Genomic DNA, 23,426 nt, shown 5'->3' on the forward strand with positions numbered 1-23,426 from the left:
TTTCTGGCAAGTTGCACATAATTATGTTGAGTATTGATGACTTATTGATGAATCTAGCTTTATCAATACATGCCATTCCTATACTCCCTCCTGCCACTCCTCCTGGTGTCCATACTTGGGCATTTCCATTCCCTTGACATTCAAAGCAATCTTAACATTTCAACTGCACTCTTTATACCACTGGTGCCCATTAGTCTAAACAGTTCATTACTGAAAACTTCCCTTTCTTCATTAGTTGTTCATGAAAGACTGTCTGCCTTGGGTTCAGCTACCAGCAGGGACCAGCTGCACCATCTAGCAACTGGATGGAAATAGAATTTTTGGCAAGAGCTTCAGCAGTCGATCCATACCCATGTTGATTTCCTGCTAATAATTCTGTGGGCACTTAAGGCAAACTAAAAGTGGGGAGATTTACTGAGGGCAGTAAATGCTAAGGATTTAAATTTTCTGCACTTTAGCAGTGTTGCTTTTGTGGACTGACAAAGTTGAGGGAAAAGCTAAATATCCCAAATCCTCCTTATTCAGTCTGAAATGAAAAACAGAAGGGAAGTTTTTGTAACATGCATGTCAGTGGTATGCTCAGCCATGCTGAGGATGCCTATTTAGTTAACAAATGTTACAACAGATGGCAATCATGTTGTTCAGTAGCAGCCTGGTCTGGGTCTTAGCAAAGGCCAGGAAAAAAAAATGCTAAATATCCCTATCCAGTCTTGAGCTTTATACTTTCAAAATAATAATTTTGCAGTTCTAAAACAGTGTGGTTTATTATGTCAGATTATAGATCAACAGCATATGAGAAGACAGAAACAATTCCAGGGGGAAAGTAAAGGTTGAAAAGATTTGCAGTAGCCCTTCCCAAGCTGTTGGTGCATACAGATTCATTTATCCTCAGGGAACCTTTCATTACACCTACATGTTCAGAGTATTTCAGAATGCATAATGGCCTTTCCCTGTAGAGAGATTTTCCTTTGAAGCATTCTGTATCTCAGCATCTGAAAAAAAGACTGAAACTAATACTAGAAAGTTTAGCTGTCTTCCTCTCATGAGAAAATTATTCACAGCTCGTTGCAGAAGCATGTAACACTGCTTTTTCTATTTATCCTTTCTTTTTATAATTAAATTAACTAGAGATAGACTACAACTGGATCTCTCCAGTCATAAATGTCCCAGATAACTTCAGAATAGCAAAAAGCACACAAACAACAAACCCTGCAAACCCAATATATAAACAGACAACACAGTAATGTAACTTTCATCATTAATCATTAATATGTAAGATAATTGCATATTTCTAGTTTAAGTATAGAGATTTACCATGGTCTAAATACAACCTATGTTGAAATTTCAATTATACTGGGGATTTGGGCACCTGTAGTAGATCCCAGCTTTGAGTGTATACATAATTCTTGCCACACATAAAATTCCTGCTCTTATCCTGCATTGAGTTCTTACTATGTTACTCCCATTACTGCACACTGGAGCCAAAAGGAGTGCTTTTAATCTCATTCTTTCCTAATTGCATTTCCTTCTGCTAGTCCTAAGTGAAGAAAATGTTTCCTGTCTCTCAAACAGGAGACCTATTCAGACTCCCTCTTCAGGAACTAAAGATCCTCTAAAGACTGAATCCCTGCAAATAAGCCAGCATTATTATTATTGTTATTTTTGTTATTATTATGGTTGCTGTTGTTGCTGCTGTTGTTGTTATTTTCAGTAAAACTTCCAGCTGTTCATTCTTTGTTGTTACATTTTTAGATCTCTCAAGCCAGGATTGTTTGTTTTGATCTCATTTACAGCACTGAACCATGTTCTTGGTATTTAAATTAAAAAAGTTACATTATTTTGCCGTCTAATGAAACATGGAAGTTGCTGACTAGAAATGTTCATTTTTACCATCAGCTTATTCTCCACCAATGGAAAATCATATACTCTCTTCTGGGAACAATGGCACTTTAGAGTACAAGGCATCCCTGGCCCCTATCTCCCCAGGAAGATACTCACCCATTCCAAAGCACATGCTTGTGGAGGACGACTACACCAGGTCAGAGACTTCTCTGTATTTGTTGCCTTTCATGCAATTGTAAAGGACAAAATTTAAGCATTCAGTGCATCTCAAATAGAATACAGCATGCTGTAGATTTCTATTCAGACTTTTTTTTTTAAAATAATCCCCAAAGAATTGTGACTACTGTATGAATGTACAGTAGCAGAATTGTATCTGTGTAGTTAATTTCAAGGTAGAAGAGACACAGAGGAAAATGCTGGGAGGGTTCTTTTATGCCTTGTTTTAGGGGAACACTGAATGTCACTGATGAGACAGTGTGTATTTATCTTTTTGTTTGAAGAGCACTACCATTCACCTGGAAGACAGAAGTTGTTCAGTTTGGAAAATGAGCCCTCATTATAATGTCTAATGCCACAGAAAATGGGATTTTTTTTTTTTTTTTGTGCTAGGAGGGGGCTGTTCTGATCCTCTAACGTGACTTGCTGTGTTTTACAAGTCAAAGAATCTCATCCACTTACATATTCATCAGCTTCATAACCTACTAATTTGCATTTCATTTTTCTTGTTGCATGTGATTACTATCTTAAGCAGTTTAACTTGTTGGATCAGACAGATTCAGAGTAACTAAGTCATGATACAGTGTTCAATCAGGACATAAGTGTGTGGAAACCACACCTTTCTTCCCTGTCTTGGTTAAAAGAGTTTCTCTTTTGTTTTGATTGAGAATTCAAAGCTGAAATTGATTTCCTTCAACTTACCAGACATTCAATTAGGATTTTCTCCGAATGGCTCCAAGAAGTTACATTTTTAATTAATAGTTAAACATTGATTTCATTAAATCTGCTCCAATGTTTTTACCTGATCTAATAATGATCTCATAATTTCTCAAATACTTATGAATTTGAGAAATACAATAGGAGAATACCAATATTGGAAGATACCAAAATTGGGAGAATACTAATATTGAAATATCCGAGTTGCAATGATGAAGGCTTTTTCAATAAACTTGTAGGGCTGAATGGTCTTATTCTATAAAGAGATGTCAGCACTGCTGTTGCTGAGAAAGAGTTAGAAAAGTTTAAAAAAAACAGCAAAAAAATGCAGGCTTAAAAGTAAATAATAGCTAAGGACGTCACAAAGTCACAGAAAGGGAAGGGATTATTTCTAAAAAGGGAGATAAGCAGTCCTGGCAATGAAAAAACCATTTAAACAGTTAGAATGTTTGTAAAGTGACAAAGTATTGTTAGTCCTGTTTCTTTGTGGTCATGTAGTTTTAGCTTTCTAGTTACTTCTGGGGAAAAAAAATAAGAAAGAAAAAGAAATAGTCATAAAAGGATAAGCAGCGACACTTTTAGCCCAATAGTTTTGCAGATATCCAATAGAAAGCCTATAAAGAACCATTCAGGATATGCATTCAAATTAATTAGGATGTCCTTTTGAATTTTTTGGGGGAGAAGAAAGATGCATTCCCATGCTATTTTTAGACTGTTTTTAAGGAAGTTAGTTGCGCTGGTTTGGCTCCTGGGAGAAAAATTAAATGCTGGCAGTCTGTTTCTTGTCTGAGGTATTCACACCAGTGCCCATTTTGCATTATTGTAAGGGGGAAAAAAATGAATGCCCAGAGCAGCTCTGTATATTCTGTGAAATACTCCACTCCTGTGTTCTTTTTCCTGTCTGGATTTCCACATTAACGTGTTGGCTTATGAAAGTCTGATATGCAAAATCATCTTGTGGCATTGGCATTATGGACAGGAGCTGCTGACTCTACGAGCATGACCTTTTGTGACAGTGTGTGGCACTGGCAGAAATAAGGGTGTCAAGTGACAGGAGCAGGCTCTGAATACCACAGCACAAATCAGATGGAAATCTCATCTTTCTGAGCAAGTGTTAACCCTGACCTATTGAAAAGGAGGAGGCTATTGTGAGCTTCATTTTATTAGTGACAATAGTCAATATGGTACATCAGGAAACAAAAGCACAAAGAGAAAATGAACATAGTCATAAAGACAAATAACCCTTCTTGCCATTACATTTCCTTGCTGGACATGCACATACATCTGAGACACCCAAGCAAGAGCCGAAGACCAGTTTTCTTCTCTAACTACAATGACTAAGAAGCTCTGACCTTAAAAGCCAAATCATTTAACCCTTGAATGCTGCTGAGTTGTTGTGTTTTTTCAATGTCCATTCATCTAATTATTGCCTATTGATTCAAGTGGGACTGCTGAAATGCAGCAGTTAATTCTCACAGTCATTTTCACAGCTACAAACTCAGAATAGTGAATGCACTCTTTCTGTTCAAAGCCATAGGATTTGCTGATGAGTCTGCCATTAAAATAAAAAGATATTTGTGAAGTCTTTGTTGCAGACCAATTCAGAAAATCTTTTGGGAATTCAATTATCATATTGATAACTTTAGTAAAACCTACAGGCACCTTGATTGCAGCATTTACAATTAGGTTTTCTCACATAATGTTTTATAATTAAGATGTTTGTCAGCTACTGCAGTGCTATCCATTCAAACTACCAGGTTCTTGTTGTAATAGGTTTACAGGGCTAATTTACATTGTGCTCTCATGGGGAAATTTATTACCCATGCAGTCTTGCAACACTTTTGGCAGATTTTCATTTGTGCCAGCTAAAAATATTTGGAACCCTAACTTCTCCGCTAAAAAGGGCTTTTGCAATTTTGGAATTCTCTGTACAAGTGATTTGAGGGAGGCAGATGACAAGTATTCCTTTAACTTACTTCTGAAAATGAATCTATCAGTAAGCTTAAATGAGTGAACATTCAACTTAATTTGCCCACTTCCTCCTGCTGGTTTTTTTTTTTTTGTTTTTTTTGGGTTTTTTTTGTTGGTTTGTTTTTTTGGTGGGTTTTTTTTTTTTTTTTTTTGTTCATTCCAATTCATAGATTTGGGGTTTTCTATTTACCTAAATACATCTATTTTGCCTTACAAAAATAAGTGTTTCAATTCATAAAAATTTGTATTTTTTGGTCTGATATTGAATCTGTGCCTGAAAAAATTCAGTTCAATCTATATAAGAAATAAACTAATCGGAGCACAAGGGATAGAAAAGTAACAAAGCATCTTCAGCCATAAATTTTAATGAAGCTGAATGTTGTCTCTTAATTGCTGAATTTTTTTTTAAGTTGTGAGTATTTTTGGTACAAAATACTATCAGTGATGGGCATATTTTACTTCTGGATTTATTTTAAATTCATTTAGAATGGGAACTTTGGCTTCCTGTATTTTTTGTAGCAATTATCACCTTTACAAGTTCGGGTTAGTAGAATATGGGATCAAAAGCGGTTGAAAACTGTATGTCTAATAATTTTATCAGTACACATGCCAGGTAAGACACTGCTTGTTGTAGTTTATTGTAAGATTAAATTGTTGTGCAGGCAGTGCAGGGGAATCATTGATTGTGTTCCTGACCGGTCCCTGATACTGCTAGAGGGGAGAAACAGGATTTCTGGCAAAGGTGGTGATTAATAACAGCTGGGATCAGAGTGACCATGAGATGGCTTAGTTCTTGATTCAAAGGAAGTCTGGAAAGACAGTCAGCAAGTTATGACTGTCAAGATTTCAGAAGAGCAGACTAAAGCCTTTTTGGAGAGTTGCTTAGCAAAATCTCTAGGGAGGCTGCCACAGAAACACGGGGCCCATGAAAGATGGATGGTTTCTAAATAAAACTTAGTGAGAACTCAGGAAGGAGCCATCCTGTTGAGCAGAAAGGAGGGGACTCAGCAGAAGGCCTTCATGGCTGAGCAAAGAGCTTTCTGATGACCTAAAATGCAAAATACAGACAAGCATTACTTGACTGCTTGACTGCTGACAAAATTAGAAAGCTGATTGATTTGAGGTAATACTTACCCTCAAGGGTCATAAAGGAAAACAGAAGTGATTCTGCAGATGTTTGCTGCTTTAAAAAATGAAGGTAAAGTTGAGGAAGGAAAAAGGCGATGAATAGAAGAGGAGTTGATTTAGTGAAAGATAATATAGGAAAAGCTGAAGTACTCAACAATGTTTGCCAGGCATTTAAGGGCCCAGAAGGTAATTGGAATAGTCATCAGAGATTGACTAAAAGCAGTTTATGTGCTTGTCCAGACTGGTTGACTTTCCTGATGAAATTTCTAACTGCTTGGATCAGGGGAGAGGAGTGGCTGCTCTCCACGAAGCAGTTCCACGGCACAGGTGCTGCCTTGAGCAGGAATGCCTCTTTGCTGAGGGAAAACACAGCTGACTCCAAAGTCATACCTGACCCATGTCATAACTCCCAGTAATGTGCATCTGGGATCTGCTGTGCAGCACATGGTAATTCCTTTTCTCCACTAGCTGTCACGGGGAGTGGCTGCAAAGGTATTTCTCACACCTCTTCCGTGGGCAGGAAAAGCTGTAACACAGGGAGCACCCTTTAAAACTCTTCCAACAGCCTCTCATCCAAACATGAGGAAGTGTTGGATGAACATGTACAGCTAATCAGAAAAGAAGTATGGTTTGTAATGGTTTGGAGACCTTGTGGATAGCCTGGATTGTGGGTTTCTCCTGGGCTGTGTGCTGTAACCTAGCTAGTTACGCTTCTCCCAGCATGGCTATGCTCATTTGCATGCAATAGTATTGGTAAGGCTTTTGACCCAGTCACCTACAGCATGCTTTGAAAGCTGAGGAAGAATGGACTAAAAGATGGTCCTGAGTTGGGAACTGACTTCACCAGTAGGCTCAAAGGGTGGTGATCATCCCTTGGCATGTGTCAAGTGGTCAGCGATGAGCAGAGGAGCTCAGGATACCTAAGGCGTCAGTGGATATCTTCATCAATGACCTAGATCATGACACACAGTGCACCCTCAGCAAATTTCAAGAGGATAAGAAATTAAGAGGGAGTGGTTAACGTGACAAGTGGCAGAGGTGTATTCTAAAGGGCCCTTGATATACTTGAGGACTTGGCCAGCAGAAACCTCGTAAAGTTCAGTAAGAAGTCTGCATCTCAGGCGGAAGAGCTGCACACACTTGTGCAGGCCGTGAGCATCTGAATTGCAGCTTCACTAAAAATGACCTGGATGTTACTGCAGACACCAAGCTGAACATGGACCCAGAAGTGCACTCTCACTACTAGCCAGGTAATCAGCACACCAGGCTATCTTTGGAGGAGCATGGCCAGCAGAAAAATATGTTCTTTTCTAAAAGCCTTTGTCCAGTTCCCATTCTTTGACTTTAGGAGGGTTGTGGAGAGGGTCCAACTTATTCTGAGATCCCTAAATCACGTGGAGGGTGGAGAGGGGTTGAGGGCACTGGGGCTTGTTTAGTGTTGTGAAGAGGAGATTAAGGGGCAATCTAAGAGCACCCTAAAAGCACTCAGTAGCAGAGATGATGAAACCAGACTTTCCTGAGTAGAGAAGCACCAGTGGCAACAGGCATTGGATTTGGATGTTCTGATTTCAATTTCAGAAGAAATTAAAACATGAGATGGATAGAATAGTGCTGGAATAGTACCTGCTGTGAAGGGCTCTGAAATATCCACCATTTGAGATTTTTAAGCACTGGCTAGGCAAAATCTAGTGCTGTCAGTAGTCCTGATTCAAACACAAGATTGGATCAGATGACCTATGGAGACGCATTCCAACCAAATTTTATGTGGTAGTAGTAGGGGAAAAAAGATTTTTTGTTTTTGTCATTTTGTGGAACATATGTTACTAACACAGCAGAGAGATGTTACAATTTTCTCTTTAGCATATTTTTGCCTTCCTATGTTCAGAAATATTAAAATTATAGCCTAATTAAAGCCTAAAAATCTTGTGGATTTAAGATGCTAATTTCTTCTGTCTTTAATGAACAAGAACAGGAAAAGTTCCATAAAAATAAAGTACTACCATCTTGAGTTTTTACTTCTTTTTTAGCTTCAGATAATGGTAACATCAAACTCCCGTGCTTCAGCTGATAAAAAATTCACTTTAACATTTAGCTCTGACTAGATATTAAAGATTCATGGATGAAAAAGTTATCTGTTTTGCTGTGTAAAGCATGTTTGATTTTTTTACATGCATTTTTGCAAAATAGCATTTTCTGGATGGGGAAGAGGTGCTGAGAATTGGATGGGAGAGAAAAGAACCATTAAGTTGAAGACTAAGGGGATGCATTTTCCCTGTATTGAAAGTAGTAGCGTTCATCAACTATTTCTTGTTTGCTTACCTAAACCTGCTAGTTGAATTGACAATGTTTTATGGAAACACTTTTAAGTTTCTGTTGACGCACAGATTTGCCCTTCTCGTTTTAAACCATCACAACAAATATTATGGTTTAACTTATAGGAGCACATGTAATTGTGAGCTCACAACAATCATCCACCATGCCTACCCCAAACTCAGCATATTACCTCTACCCTAAAGAGACTAAACTATATGTAGTAGTATAGGAAGACTGATAGTGCCTTTTATTTATTCCTCTTCTTAAATAACTTGTAAATTTAGCAGATTAGATGTTCAAGTTAATATTTTCATGCTTAGCTGTTGCCTGGGGCTGGATTTTTTATCTAGGGATAGCAAAGATTTTATGATTGTTTTTCTTTAAAATTTAGTGTAAAATACTAAATCAGCTTGTTGCTAAAGTCATTTTAATTAACCACCATTATTATTAAATTAAATTGCATTTCTTTAAACCATGCTGGTATGATGATTTAAAGGATAGAGGGAAAAAAATTACATGCCTTAGTTTATGTTCTATGCTATTCTATGTTAGAAATTGCTGTGCTATTGCATTTTAAATACCGTAATATTCCATGCATATGTTCAGAGTGTTAATTTATAGGAGCTGATGAAACAGAATCCAGAGAGTATTTCTAATGCATTTATGAAAAGCTATGCAAAAGTCAACAAATGCAAGTCTTTGGGAAAACCTCAGTTCATTTATCCTCCAAAACCTATATGATATGGGTTTTTTTCAGTAGAGCTCTTTCAGATTCTGTACTCACACTGCAGTATATCAAAGCTTCTCACAGTTTTGTCATGCTCACTAGATTATTTTTAAAAGCCTGCATAACTGAGCACAGCATTAAATGGCTAAAGCTAGTTTCCTCCCTACTTATTTCTGCCATCCCTTTCTGACACAGGAACATGGTCAGGAGGGATTCTGTTCTGTGCCCTCACTGGCCAGTCCTGTCACATTTTGATATTGAAGAGACTGGAGGAATGGAGGGAGTGTGTTTAGCAAGGGGTAAGCATGCAAATGAGGGAAAGCTTGTCACTGGTATGTGAGAATGGAAATCACAGAAAGAGAAGACTGGTATTTAATCAGGTAAGAAGACTTGGATTTGGAAAGGGAATTCAGGACAAGGCAGAACATAACAGAAAAATAGGTGAAGAGGCATAAAGAAGCAGTGGAGAAGGGATTTCAGGCTACTGAACCAGCAAATCCCTCGGAGGGTGACACGTGAGGTTCGGGATAGTCAATACTTGCACAAGTACACTGGCCAAGGAACAGATACAGAGCAGGTAGGAAAAGTTGCTGATAAGATGCGTTGGCCATCTCCCTCTAGAAAAGTGGAGAAGCACCCAAGGTTTCTGGGGTGTGCATGATGTGGGTGTGATCCCACCAAGAGGTCTGTCATGTTAGTTCATTTTCCGTCTGTCCGTCTGGAGGATACCAGCCTGCTGCTATGGTTACTCACTGTCTCTCACAAGGAGGGTTCTCATCTCTAATTGTTAAGTTGGGGACATATTGAATCCAATGTGGTATCCCAGAATAGATTTTCTTCTTGGTTTGGTCTTTGATCAATCTAAGAAATTATGTTTTTTAAAACCAAAGTTAATTAAATTGAGACTATTCAAGTTACACATTAAATGTTCAGTTTAAAGGGGAAGAAAAGAGTTTATCTACATAACCTTAAATTGCATCCTTAGTGAAATGCATTCCTTAGACTGAAACTTGAAGTTGCTAACTTGCAAATCGACTATTCTATATTTTTTTGTAATTAATACACAAATTTAATCTTAAACTAATTGATAAACTTTACAGATGCATAATTGTCTGCCTAGAGTAAGATTTCATTTTGTTATCCTAATTTATTTTAAGTATAATAAATCTTGACTTGAGAGAATAATTTATGTTTAAAGTAAAAATTTAGTCATTATCAAGTCCCAGATAATCTCTTATTCCTGAGTTATCCTTGCATATTTAAATATGCCTGTTTGAGATCCCCAAGTAATAGGATTTGACTATTTCTAATACAATCACTGGCAGCCACTTAGTACTTAACACTTACAGAAAACTCATCAAATTTTGGAGTATGCTTTAGTGCTCGTATGGAGATTTTTGAAATGAGATAGCAGAATTGGTAATGATAGCACACACAGAAATGGTAAGTAGCCTTCCATACTGCACAGAGGAAAGGATAACCTGAAGTACATATGAAATATGACATGGACATGGACCCTTCGTGCAGCTCTTGCCACTTGAGAAAGACCCCTTGTGGTGACTGTGGTTAGTCCTGTGACATTGTCAGCTCGGTACTCAGGAGCAATCAAGAATCCAATTAAGAATGAAAATAGGATCTGATAGGAAAGGACAAGAGTGCAAAATATAATGGTTTTCTCTGTGATTTTGTGGTGCATTCAAGTCTTGAGTCCTACATGGAGGCAACTGAAAAAAATCCCTCAGAAGAGGGTGAGCATGGTTTCCAGGGAAAGATAAATAACAATTCCAGTATAGGAAAAAGGTGTCAGAGAGAGGCAGAACAGGGATCTGCAAAAGTACCCATGGCACAGAGAAGGCAACAGGCAAGGACTAATATCACTTACTTACAACTCAGATACTGGGAGTTTACAATGCATTGCTAAATTTAAAATATGGCAAATAGAAGGTTATTTAAATGTTACTCTAGGTTATGAATGTGTAACCAAGTAACAGGCTTAGAGTACACAAAGGTAGAGTTTTTTGTGTATGTCGTGATCAGTTTGTGGGTCTCAGTGCCACAGGGAGTTGTGAAGCCTAATATAAAAATGTTCAAATATGAATGAGAATTATTGCTGATTCATGGTGGACCAGCCTATTGCCTACAGTCTTCTAGGATTTAATTTCTGCTCTGTGTGGTCCTCACTGATTTTCAGCAGCTGAGCAGGTAAAGGCCATTCTTTGCTGGTCCCTGTTTCCTAAACAGTCACTGCAGGGCTCTTGGGCCTTTGGTCAGCCAGTCTCTCCATTCCTGTGTGAAACAGCCTTCTTTTCCATTACTGCAACAGAAAATCATTACTGATTTTTTTTTTTTTCAAATTAAGCAGTCATTTAATTTCTTCATTCCTTATGGTTAAGAAGAATAAGTGTAGAATTGGGTGTAGAATATTAGAAGTTCTAAATTCTGCATATGCATTCTTGTAGGCCATTTTGTTTGAAAACTCCATTAAAATGTTAAAATAGTACTGCTAAGAGGAACAAGGCAATCCTTAATCTTCATGACTGTGCTAAAAAGCACTTGTTTTGTAGTTAAAGAAACCTTTAAGGCATATGAAGACAGCAGTTAATAACTGAAAAGTGGAGAAATTATTCATTTTAGGATTTCCAGAAAGAACTAACATACTTCAGGTACTTCAGACATTTTCCTCCAGCTCTTCATAGTCCTCCTCTTTCATTTAGTTGAAATAAACATGTCAGATGAGTGATTTGGTCTCATTTAAATTGCCAGGGCATGACCTATGAAATAAAATCAACTATAAGTTCTAATTACCCCACTGAACAGTAAGGTATGTGGTTCTTCTAGAAGGTTATATGACCAAGTAGCTCAGTCAGAGGACATATATATATAAAAACCACGGGCTGTTAAAAATAGGAGATTTTGTTTGTATTAAATTGCCATTGATTTTTGGTTAAATAGTGAAATACTTCTTAAAAAGTTCTTTGTCTACTTCACAGCAACATTTTATTAGCAAAACTAATGTGTTAAATGTCTTTATGGAACTTGGATACAATAAAAAATCACTCTTCAAAAAACAAAACAAAACAAAAAAAAAAAAAAAAAAAAAAAAAGTTGTAAACGTTTAGCATTGGGAGATTTATTTTCTCTCATATTGTTTCCTGGCTGTAGCTTTTCATACTTAATATGCTGTGAGAGCTGAGCTGGTTTCTTTCCATATCATAAAAGGTTTTGAAATGTTTTAAAACCTGAAACTGTTAACATTTAATGTGCTGTGTGTTGGTAGTTGTTCCCTACCAAACAAGATTCCGCAATTAAAAAAAAAAAATTAATTTTAAATTGAGGACCCTGCATGGTGCTGAGGAGAGAATGGTTTATAAAAATGCCATTTTTCCTGAAACAACAAAACAATGATGATCTAATCAAGGAATAATAAGGACTGCAAACAACAAGGAATAGTCTCTTTACACAATCTCTTATGAAATAAATAAAACCAGTGTTAGATCAATTTTCTACCTCCCACTGTTCCTGTTATCTTTTCCACCAATGAGTTCTACCTTTCTCTAAGAATTGTGCCTCACTGCGGTTACATCTGTTCTGAACAGCAATTCCAGCTTTCAGGCTTTTTATTGTTTATTTTCTTGCTGGAAGAGTGACTCACTCTGTCCTGTGAGTTGAACTCTCTGCTGGGGCATGTTCCAGCCACACCATGCTGCTACTTATATTTACTACTTACGTGTTCTGTTGCCTCCCTTTACTATTGTGTGCTTTATTCTCAGACTAATGTAGCTGTCACTGTCCATCCAGACCTCATACTTACTGCTCTTCTTTGTCAGAAAGCTTTGTTTCTAGCTCACTGATAAGACAGAGAACTGTGATGCCTGTTTGTCACTAAATAAGCACTGTAACTTCCTAGTCAGATTCACTCCCCTTCTGCCTTTAGGGGAGTGAATCTGACTAGGAAGTTACAGCAGTAGTTATTTTTCAGAGTAGATCCACATTACATAATTACTCTTTAAAAGAGATATTGCAATTATCAAAGTTGTGTACATTAATATTCACACATTTGGCATTCTAAGGAGATATTTTATGCATCTGTATTGACAAAAATGAAGATAATGCATAAAAGAAATTCAATAATATAGTTGTTTGTTCTTCCTCAAAAAAAATTCAAAAACTGCTTAGTCTTTATTTTTAAATTAAACGTGTGAAGCTATACTTGCTGTATCTGAAAGAGATGCAATTGCACATAAACTGCAGTGAATTAGTCCTTAAATAATATATATCCAGCCTTTACACTCTTCTTAAAGCATGCTAAATAGCTTGCTACATGTTTTCAAATTCATTTGAAGAATTAGTGCATCATAAAGTAAGGCCTCAATGTTTATGTTCAGTTTGGCTCTTAATTATTTTTGCAAGAAAAGTTGAGGTGACCTTGGCTGTATTTTTTCGTAATGGCACATTAAAAACTCTTTCTAAATAGCATTCTCATTATCCCATGCTTTGAGAGAGGACAATCTGTCTCTGTCATAGCACTGGAGAAGATGTGCAAGACAGGATTTATCAGGTGGGCTGATCCCTTTGGAAAGAAGTTCTTTCTTCTGTCTGTGAGGAGAAATATAAATGGCATGAGAAAATGCTGCATTAGAACAATTATTTAATAAAGCTGGGTGGTCTTCATAATCTTCTCTTTTATAATAGGGTATTGTTTTCTTCTAGTAGGTGGCTACTATTGTAGTTAAGTACAAGTTTAGAGAAGGTGAAGAATGAGGAGGATATTAGAAGACAGGCTGTTGCAGCAAGTATCTCATATTACTTTTTGTGATTAATTGCTTACATGGAACACAGTTTTTATGAGCAGGACACTGATCTGCCCCATATCATTTTAGTCATTCCTATATTTGATATTTTTTATCCCAACTTTCAAACACTTTTACACTGCTTAATTAATATTTACTACACCACGTTGAGAGAGAAAATAAGATTATACTTGTCCTGGACACTGGATGTTATGTACTGCTTTTCTTTTTTTCCAAATTCTTGCTTTTCTGTGCCAATAAAGCATGCAGTCAGAGCCCAGCTATGCAGCTGGTAGTTGTTAGGCTATGCATCTGAACAGGATAGAGGCTTCTGAAGGACCAGTGCAGTCCATACTCTCAAGACCTTGAAGAAGTGACATCTCAAGGGAAGCAGGTGTCTGTGGTGATCTCAGACTGTTTGATAGGCCTTATACAAAGTGCACTCCTAACTAGAATCATCTGATATCCTAAATCTTCTTCTAACCAAAGACTACAAGTTTTAAAAGGATAAGAGGTATAAATTCCTTTTCTTAACCTTAAGACCTCTCTCTGCAGCTCAAATACAGAGGGTATGATGTTAACTAGGTCACAATATCACTTATATAATGTCAGTGAGTACAGGACTTTATACTCAGACTTGTTCCAGTTTCCTGTTATCTTACCACCCAGGAAGACTGAATGGAGTGAAAAATGTTTCAAAAATGTTTTAAAACCCATTATTTGCTAAATGTTTTAAAATTTGCTGGCCCTCATAAGACAATTTGTTAGGGCTCTGTGTTTATACTTGAAAGACTAACTTGGTGTCAGTATCTGGGTAGATGTTGAATGTTTAACTTCATTTTGCTTTTGGAGGCAGCTTGTAACTCTCAATTAACAAAGAAATTCCTCGTATCTACCCATGTCTGTGGCATGATTTGTGTCTCAGCATGAGGTTGGATGGTCACTGACTGATGACTCAGTGTAGTTTGAGCATTCACAATATATCCAAAGGGTAGCAACACTGTCATCTACAACACAGAGAAGACAATTAACTTGAATATAGGACACTAACAAATTTTTTGTGGTCTGGTTGGTGGTTCAAGCCATGGAGGAATCTACAGTTTTAATTCATCTTCCTGCACTGGGGCAGTATTTCTTCAATTTTCTTAGTAGGTATCATTTATATTTGATATTTGTACTTGTTCTTTCATATATTGCCTAAAAACAAAAGTAGTTTCTAAGGGAATAAAAGGCAGTATTGGACCACAGTGAAATAGAATAGGTTTTATCTGTTTGGTTTTTTTTTTATTGAAAGCAACAATTGGTTTTGTAAATAAATTATTAAATCCATCCCTCTAAAACAAATGAAATATACTGATAGAAAATGGTTCCTACCTTAAATATTTTTAAAGGGATTTTACTAAGTGCTTGACACACAATGCTTTATAACCAAATGAGTGACAGCTTTGCTATTTTGCTATTTGGTAATCTTAAATTGCCAGTTTTTTAACTGTAAAGTTTTCCCTGGGAAATTCAGGCACAGAGAGTTCTCAAATCATGTGGCAGATTGCTATGAATAATGTTATTAACATTGAGTAAGACCAATTTTTAAGTAAAGCAGCTACTCCTTTTCCCCCAAAGGACAAACCCAGAAGCTAACAAAGGAAATTAGATTCTCTGTATCTGCCAGCACGTCCACGACTGTAATAAATTCTGGTACCTGTGAAAGTCACAGCAAAACCCACACCCATGCGAGGCATAGTGCAGCCAGAAGAACAAAAAAAGTTCATTAACTTCTTGGCCTCTTGATATTTTCAGGCTTCTGAAATAAGATTTCCATCTGGCTAATATTGTATGACAGTGATGAAAGGCACTGGCATACCCTGGATCTTCTGGCAGGAGCATGGAAATGATAACAATTGACCCTTGGCACTCTTTAGAGCAGAAATGTCAGGAAACAATGAGTCAAGCTTCACAGTGCCAGCAGGCCCCAAGGTGTGTCCTGGGGCCAAGGCAGGGAAGTTCCAAGGTGGGAGATGCACCTTACAGGGTGGATGTAGTGTGGGTTTGTTGTGCAAACTGCTCGCTTGGTGTCCTGCGCATCCCTGGCTGGCTGGTACTAAAGGCTGCATTCCCTTCTCCCCTCTCCAGGCAGCTCCTGGCGGGGCTGTGGTAAGTATTGCCTCTCCCACGCAGGTGGCTCGTGGCAGCAGGAGAGAAATTTTAGTTTTAAACTCGTGCTCTTTGTGTCTAACCTCACAGGCTGCTGTTTGCAACTTGGAGCAGCCCTGCAAGTGCGATTGCAGTCGCCTTGGCAATGAGGGTAGCTGTTTCAGATGCGGACTGCATAATCAGGTTTTGAAGGCTGAATCTGGAAAGAGGGCGAGGAACTCTTGAAACGCAACGAATTGCCTGCCAATGAGATGAATTGCTCACTCAGTTTGTTGCCATCAGTTTTATTTTAGGACATGGGTCGATTTGACAACAGCTCTGCTTGCAGAGTCCCAGCTCACTGGGACAGGAGTATGTTGTGTTAACACGTAATATGTGCTTCATCTATATCACAAATTAATGGGTAAAAAATCGTTCTTTTTCATGTAACAAACTTATTTTCTCCTATGCTATACTCAAAATTAAGATCACAGAAAGCTGTGTAGATGTTAGATTAAAAAAAAAGTAGAAATATTATTGGGGAAAATGCCTCACTTTCTCAACTTCAGAAATAAGATATTCCCTTTCAGTAGCACACTTCCCATAGAGTAGTTTTATGGTCCACTTGTATTGTGTATTATTTGTAGCTACTTGAATGCCACACTAGTGTTATCAAACGCTAACAATTCCTTTAACAGCACACTTGTTGCAAAAGCCCCACTGAAAAGCTCTTGACAGATTTGCTATGCATGCTTTTAAAATGATTGCTGTGTTTTCTCTATATTCTCAGCAACTAATATGCACCTGATCTTTTACTCTTGTCTCTGTATCACCAGGCCTCCTGAACCTGTTTACAGCACTGTGAACAAACTGTGTGATAAACCACCTTCTCCTAGGCACTATTCCCCTGTCGAGTGTGACAAAAGCTTCCTTCTTTCAGCTCCCTACCCCCACTACCACGTAGGCCTGCTCCCTGACTCTGAGATCACCAGGTACTGCATGCGCTTCTTCCTCACCTCCTTTGTTAAAGTGCATGAACATCACTGGATTTATCTCATACTTTGCATCTTCACCACAGATCTTTTTCTACAGCTTGTGCTTATTTTTAACCATGCTTTCACATCTCACCACTGGGAGATACATGCTACCTTGGTATATAATTTTGATCATCCAAAATCCAGTGATGAACACAGGCAATGTTTTGATCCATTGGAATGGTGCTCTAAAATAGGTTACATAATATGTACCACATTTTGCAACTGAATTCAGTGTTTGTTTCTCTTTGAGAATGGAAAGTGACCAAGACTTCACTGAAAGCTGTAGTAATTTGTTTTGATTCAGTCACTTTATTCCTTTGTTGTGCATACTTAGTTCACTGAGCATCTTTGGGTTTATAGGACAGCTGCCTAAGCCATTCAGAAGAAATAGAGCAAAAAATAATCACCTCTCTCACCAAATCATGGTTAAGAATGCATTTAAAATTCAGCATTCCCTAGGCTAGCTGTGCTCTGAGAGGATGGTTAAGAAAGCCAAAAATTATGAACATTTCCGTGACTGAAATAATGGAAGATCTTTCTATAAAACATTGTCAGTGAATGCCTCCTGATAAATATTTAATGAAGGAAAGCAGACTATCCAAAACCTTACACTAATATAACCCAGCTATTTTTCTATAGACTACAAGGATAGTAGTAAACCATTTGCAAACATTATTTGGGAGACAGAGGAAGAGTTAGGCACAATTTTTCTGGAGTGCTACTACCTTTGCTAGGAAAAATTCTATCATGACTTATATTCTAGAACAAAAGAAAAATGATTATGTTTGGAGCTTTGATCATAGACCTTTTCTACAGAAAACATTTTTCAAAGCAAAGTATAACATGGGAAGAGCAGAAGTGTGTAAGTGGAAAGTAAAATGGTAAATTAATGTAAGATACACTAACAGGAAAGAAGCCCCAGGGATTAGGAAGACAGCTGTGAAAGGCGTTGCAGTGCTATGAAATAGAAGGCTCTATTAAAAAAGCAAGAAGACAAATACTAGCAAAGAATGTTACAGATTTGGCAAAACCATGCAGAAGATGTCACTTTATTAGAATGAAAACTGTGTAGTTTCTAGAATTTGTAAAAAGATGCTCAATCAAGGTGGTCCAAGTGATTAGTCAAGCTGTTCAGCCAAGTGCAATTTTGAGTGAAACAAGTTTGAGTGATAATTACAGTGATTTATAAAGGTGTAAATATCTACACAAGGGTACCAGGCACTAGAGCTACCCAGAATATTTTAATTTCGCTGCTAATGTCGTCTTAAATTTCATAAGTGGGCAAAAAGTTGTAAAATTACTCTGGTTATTTAGGTAAAGTATAAATTTGAGTAATTTATCTGTGCATGGCAGTTCTTCTGAGGTTTTAGAATGAGAAAATGGAAGAGTTCATTATAGAAAGACTCTTTCAATGGTCCCCTTAGAAAGGGAGGTTCCAACTTGAACTACAGAGTTGAGTGATTGGGTTCTAGTGGATGTTGGGGCCATGGAGTTGAGTGCCTTGCTAACCACAGAGAGACATAGTTCATTGCTGAATGCTTGATCTCTCCAGACATGACTACTATGGAGAGAGGTTGGGGGAAAAGATTATGTTAAGATTATTGACTTCTGAGTATGTGGTTGCTTTCTGCAACTGCATACTTAGAAGTCAATAATCAGTAGAGCTCTGGAGGGCTCATAAGACTAGGCCATTTTGGCACCTGAATGTATAATTCTGTACATTCTTTTGCTTTATGATTGATTGATTGAATACTTGGTCATCAGATATTTGATAGCCTGACATCAGGACTTGGAAAGCTGTGTATTATTCTACTGAGTGTGAGTTAACAATTCTCTTTAAGAGCAAGGTTTTGTTTATCTACATTCTACTTTGATACAATTTTGAGGTCTAGTCCTTGTATATTTAATGAGTTTGTTTAAATCAACAGTCCAACAAAAACTGCAAAAAGAACATTAAATATGAGAGAAGACACAACTCATGGTTAAATGCTCTGTGCTATACTCTGCTACATGCTGTTGCAGAGGCAACTGATTACTATAATTTGTAGTTCCTTCACACTGTGAAAAACATTCAGATGGAAAATATGACAGTTTTCCATGTTCTCAGTACTGTCATCTTTTCCACAGGACTCTGAATAGTTGAGTGTGGAGGAAGACATTTGAAATAATATTTCAGCAAATGCCTTTGGTAAGGAAAGTGACAGCTTTACAGAGAATCATGATTCAATTTCCAAATGGACTCAGTATTCACAGTTGGAGAACAGATTTTAGAAAAGTACTGATCTCATTTTTACCCTAATGCAAGTGGCTGTTCTTCCAAGAGCATTTCATGTACACAGCCCTAAATTTCCCAAAGGCAATGTGATTCAGGACTGTATTGTGTGGAAAATTTTGAAGAATTAATCTAGTAAAGGGCCCTGGTTTAAATTCACAGCTGTGATACCACCATCTCTGTGGGAAGTTACACTAAAAAAAAATCTTCAAGATACTGACCAAGTATTTTGAAAGGTCCCCCTCTACTCACCTGAATTCCTCAAAGCTCTTTTCCTTCACATGAAACACTTCAATGAGCTCCAGTCGAAAATAAAAATGTACCTCGCTTTCTTCTTACAAACTTCCTAGAAAGAGCTCTGCATCAGCATTTGTGAGCCTCAAATTTGGGGAGGAAATGACAGGGACTGCTTACTTAGTAATGACAGTTATTGTTGTATCTCAGTGCTCCAATGTTGGGAATCTGCTGTAGATCTGCAGGAAATTCAGTTTGACAAATGACTCTTCCAGAGGAAGAGGAACATGATGCCATATTCTCCCAACTGAAATGTTTTTAAGCCAGCCAAAGCCTTTCAAATTGCTGCTCCAGATAATTTGTCAGCTGCTCCTCAGATGATTGTTTTGTCAAGGCTCATTAACTTAATAGGCAGAGAATTCATAGGGCAAAGCTTTATTTGTCTATAATAAATTCAAGTTTATAACCCTGGCTTTTATGGTGGCCTGTCAACTCCTGGGAGATTTGGAGGTCTAGAACAATGTACTTGCATTTTAGGATAAGTGTAATTAGTTTTTTGATTGAGATATCAGTTCATATGAACTGATATTAAGAGAGCCATGTCAATGTGCAACAGCTGAAAATCTGTACCATTGAAGGCAGGAGTAGAGAGAGAATTTTGGAGTAGAGTTTTCCTTTGAGAGCCCCATGTGGGAATGGATGTGGAGTACTCATGTTCTGGCCCCTGTCATTACTGACTATTATGTCTACAAAGAGAAGATTATTGGCAGTGAAAGGAAGTCACAGCTCATGGATGTAACCATCTTTCTACAAACATGAGATTTTATTTCGACACTGTGTGGAAAAAAGTGTTCCCGGGCTTTGCACTGAGAACTTCATTGCATTGCCCTCTACAAAGACACACTTTAAAAATGCTTTGGTTTTTCCCAGAATTCACTTCCTTGTTTTCACCAAAATCTTTCTGGCCCTCTAGTTGCCAGTATACTTTTTGGTAAAGGGCTGCCCTGAAAGTTTTGGCTTTTTTTTACTCTTTGTTTTTACTCTAGAGGTATTCCCTTTTTTAATAAGTCTCTGATCATGTGATTGCTTTTTTTTTTTTTTTTTTTTTTTTTTTTTTTTTTTTTTGAGTACAGGGAAGGAACTAATGGTTGGGTTTCATTTCAAGGTATTTGATGAATCAGATTAATGACAGCATTTTTTAGAAACACCTCTACTTTCTTTGAGATGGGGATTAGTGTGAGAAGATAACATTGACGTGAGGATCTAGGGCAGAGTCTGGAAGAAAACTGTGCCTTTGCATCAGTATTCAAGGGTAACTGAGCATTGTGGAACTCTTAAAAGCCACAGGAATAAAAGTGTGCTGAAATGGATGCAAGCATATGGGTCAGGAGACTGCAATGTCCAAAACCTCGGTGTGTGATGCTGCTCCCAGTGTGTGGCACAGAAGGGTCACCGCACTCCTGTGGTCTCTGCAGCCCGCCTGGTGCCTGTCTGCCCTAAGCACTGCTGCCTGTGGTCCCCCCACGTAGTTTTAGGGATCCCTGGGATCCCTCCACAGGCCATAAAGGCCACTGAGGAGCTGCTGATTGCCGTTCACAGACCCTGGGAGGAAGTTAAGGTAGCTACACTCAGAGGTGTGAATAGTGAGGCTCTCTGGTAGTCACTCTCTCATTATTAATATCTGCACAGCCTTTTCCTTCCCTGGAACCTTCTGGGAGCGAGCTTATTGTCAGAGTGATGCATCTAACTGCACTTGTGTGTGGCTGCCTTCCAGGGAGGCTCTTGTCATCTTTATTGAAATTCACACTATACAGGAGCACTCATCGTCCCCTGTTCAATCCCATGTGTTTAATATGGGAATTATATCTCCCAAAACACATCTTGCCATATTTTGTGCTTTTGAATTGCCTGGCAACCTGAGAAAGGAGCCTATCAAACAACTAGCAAAATAGCAATGGTATTAGGAAATTGAGTCTTTAATTTGGCCCACATAAACACAACCACCTTTCTTGAATTTAAAAATGGCTTCTAAAAAATAATTCTACTGTTTAGTTCTCTTTGTTTGCCTGGTTTTTTGTTTGTTTGTTTGGTGGGGTTTTTTTGGTAGCAATTTCAAATACTAATTACAAAATGGGAAAACAGTGTGTTTAGGTCAAATAGATGTAAATACTCAAATATTTAAAACAAGAATCAGAGCAGATTTGTGCTTCTTATTTTAACACCTTCAGATCAGCTTCTGGACTAATCTGCATTTTACACAGATTCAGCCACAGACAGCAAGCTTATGTATAATGAAGCACTACTATTAAAAAACATTGCTTAAAGACAGTGGAGGGGAATAAGTGCACAGTTCTTTCTGTGGATTTTTGAGCATAAAAATAGGCAATAGCGAGGTTCAACTTATTCAGTGTCAATGAAATTATAGTCACAAAAAACCTCCCATCTTTTGAAAATATAAGATACCTGGTTAAAATAATCCTTAGTGAAGTAGCTCCCTAGAATCTTAAGGTGGCATTTTAATAAAGTGAATACTGTGGGTTTTAGTTTTGAGAAATTATTTTTAAGGCATACTTATACACAAATTTAGGCATTCAGAGGCGCAGAGCACATACCAGTCCCTAAGCAATTTCAGATTAAACTGGTCATCACAAGGCTGGCTTGGGTGCTGATGTTCATACTGATGGGAATTGAAGCATCTTGTTGTTGATTTCAATGAGAATCAGCTATGTGAGTGCTGTAGCCTTCACTCCTTGAACAGCATCTTTAGCAATTCAAGTGCTTCTTTAACTCCTAGACCTCTCTAAAAATAAGCCTGGAGACCTTGACTCACTGGCAGGAGCACACATCAGAGTGAGTGGCAGGATGCATCCCTGATGAATACAACCACATGCACGTTATTTTTGACAGGGTTGTGCTGCTTCTGAAAACACCTTCAGATCTGCAATATTTTATAGTTATAAGGAAAAACACAATCAGCATAAACTGTGCTGATTAACTGTCTGCAACTTAAATGCAGTGTTCAATGTAGATTGTCCCAGCTTGTGAATCAGCCTCCTGAGGCCTTTAAATTATTTAAGGATCTTTTGGAAATGATAGAAGTTAATTGTGGATTTTCTTTATCACTTTCAATTAACAAATTAGAAAGTCTAAACGGGAACAGTTTCCTATCATTTCTGTTTAATCCTGACTGAAGTGTTCTCTTCAAGTAAATGATCCAGTCATATAACTGTTAGGGTTAATGAAAGAAAAATGATGCTGCCTTTCAATCTCAGCTCTCATGCTATTTTGTGTGAGTGAATCTCTGACCCTAATAAGCCCCAACATTCTCATAAATTCAAGTGCTTTCATTTTTTTCATGAGGAGTCTTCTATTTTGGACGCTATTAATTAAAATTGCTAGGAAGATGCAACTTTCGAAAACTCAGAGAGATGCTTGCAGGAGAATCTTAACCTGTGAAGGCATAAAACCTCTACAGTTCAAGTGTTTAATTATGTAAAGTTGCAGAAGCCTTTTGGGTTTAGATGCAGTGCTTCAGGTTAGAGCTGCTGGGCTTTATTTGCAGTTGTGCTGCTGACTAATTTTCTTCAGTTGAGCAAGTCACTTAATTCTATTTGCTTTGCTTTGTCAGTAAAATAATCCTCTCAGTTATATTAAGAATAATAACTACTATCATTAAACAGACTAGAATAAAAATTTTAATAGAGAAACATTAAGGTATTTGTTCTGCTCTGTCATTTGGGAAATGTTTTGTATTTTTTTAATATGGTTTGATTTTCAGAGATAATGTGCATTCTTGTGCTACAGATCTCCTTTTGTTCACAGTCTGCACCCATGAAAATTAAACTGTATATTCTTAGCTCATAAAATGGACAGAAATATTAGTTCAGTTCAGTTAAGTAGCAGTATTTTCCTTACTATGTCTTTACAGAGAAAAAAAGACAGTTCTCAGTAAGAAAACATCTTTAAATCACTAATATTAAAATCTTCCTGCTGTTTTGATTACAAGCAGAGCTACAAAGAGACATCTGTGAACAAAGGAAAGATGTCTC

The 23,426-nt window shown here is 37.6% G+C and overlaps 1 protein-coding gene across 4 annotated transcripts in view; it reads left to right on the forward strand.

Annotated features, from left to right (window-relative positions):
- DLG2 (discs large MAGUK scaffold protein 2) overlaps positions 1-23,426 on the forward strand; it is a 486,684-nt gene that overhangs the window by 221,359 nt on the left and 241,899 nt on the right. For 2 of the 4 annotated variants that reach the window (XM_030234136.2, XM_030234142.2), the window contains 2 exons: positions 1,897-2,038; positions 16,671-16,826. In XM_030234136.2, the coding sequence (XP_030089996.1) occupies positions 1,897-2,038; positions 16,671-16,826 (298 nt within the window). The remainder of the gene's footprint in view (positions 1-1,896; positions 2,039-16,670; positions 16,827-23,426) is intronic. The other 2 variants (XM_030234140.2, XM_030234138.2) reach the window with 1 other exon arrangement.

This window comes from Serinus canaria, chromosome 1, assembly GCF_022539315.1.
Source record: "Serinus canaria isolate serCan28SL12 chromosome 1, serCan2020, whole genome shotgun sequence".
Taxonomy (NCBI): domain Eukaryota; kingdom Metazoa; phylum Chordata; class Aves; order Passeriformes; family Fringillidae; genus Serinus; species Serinus canaria.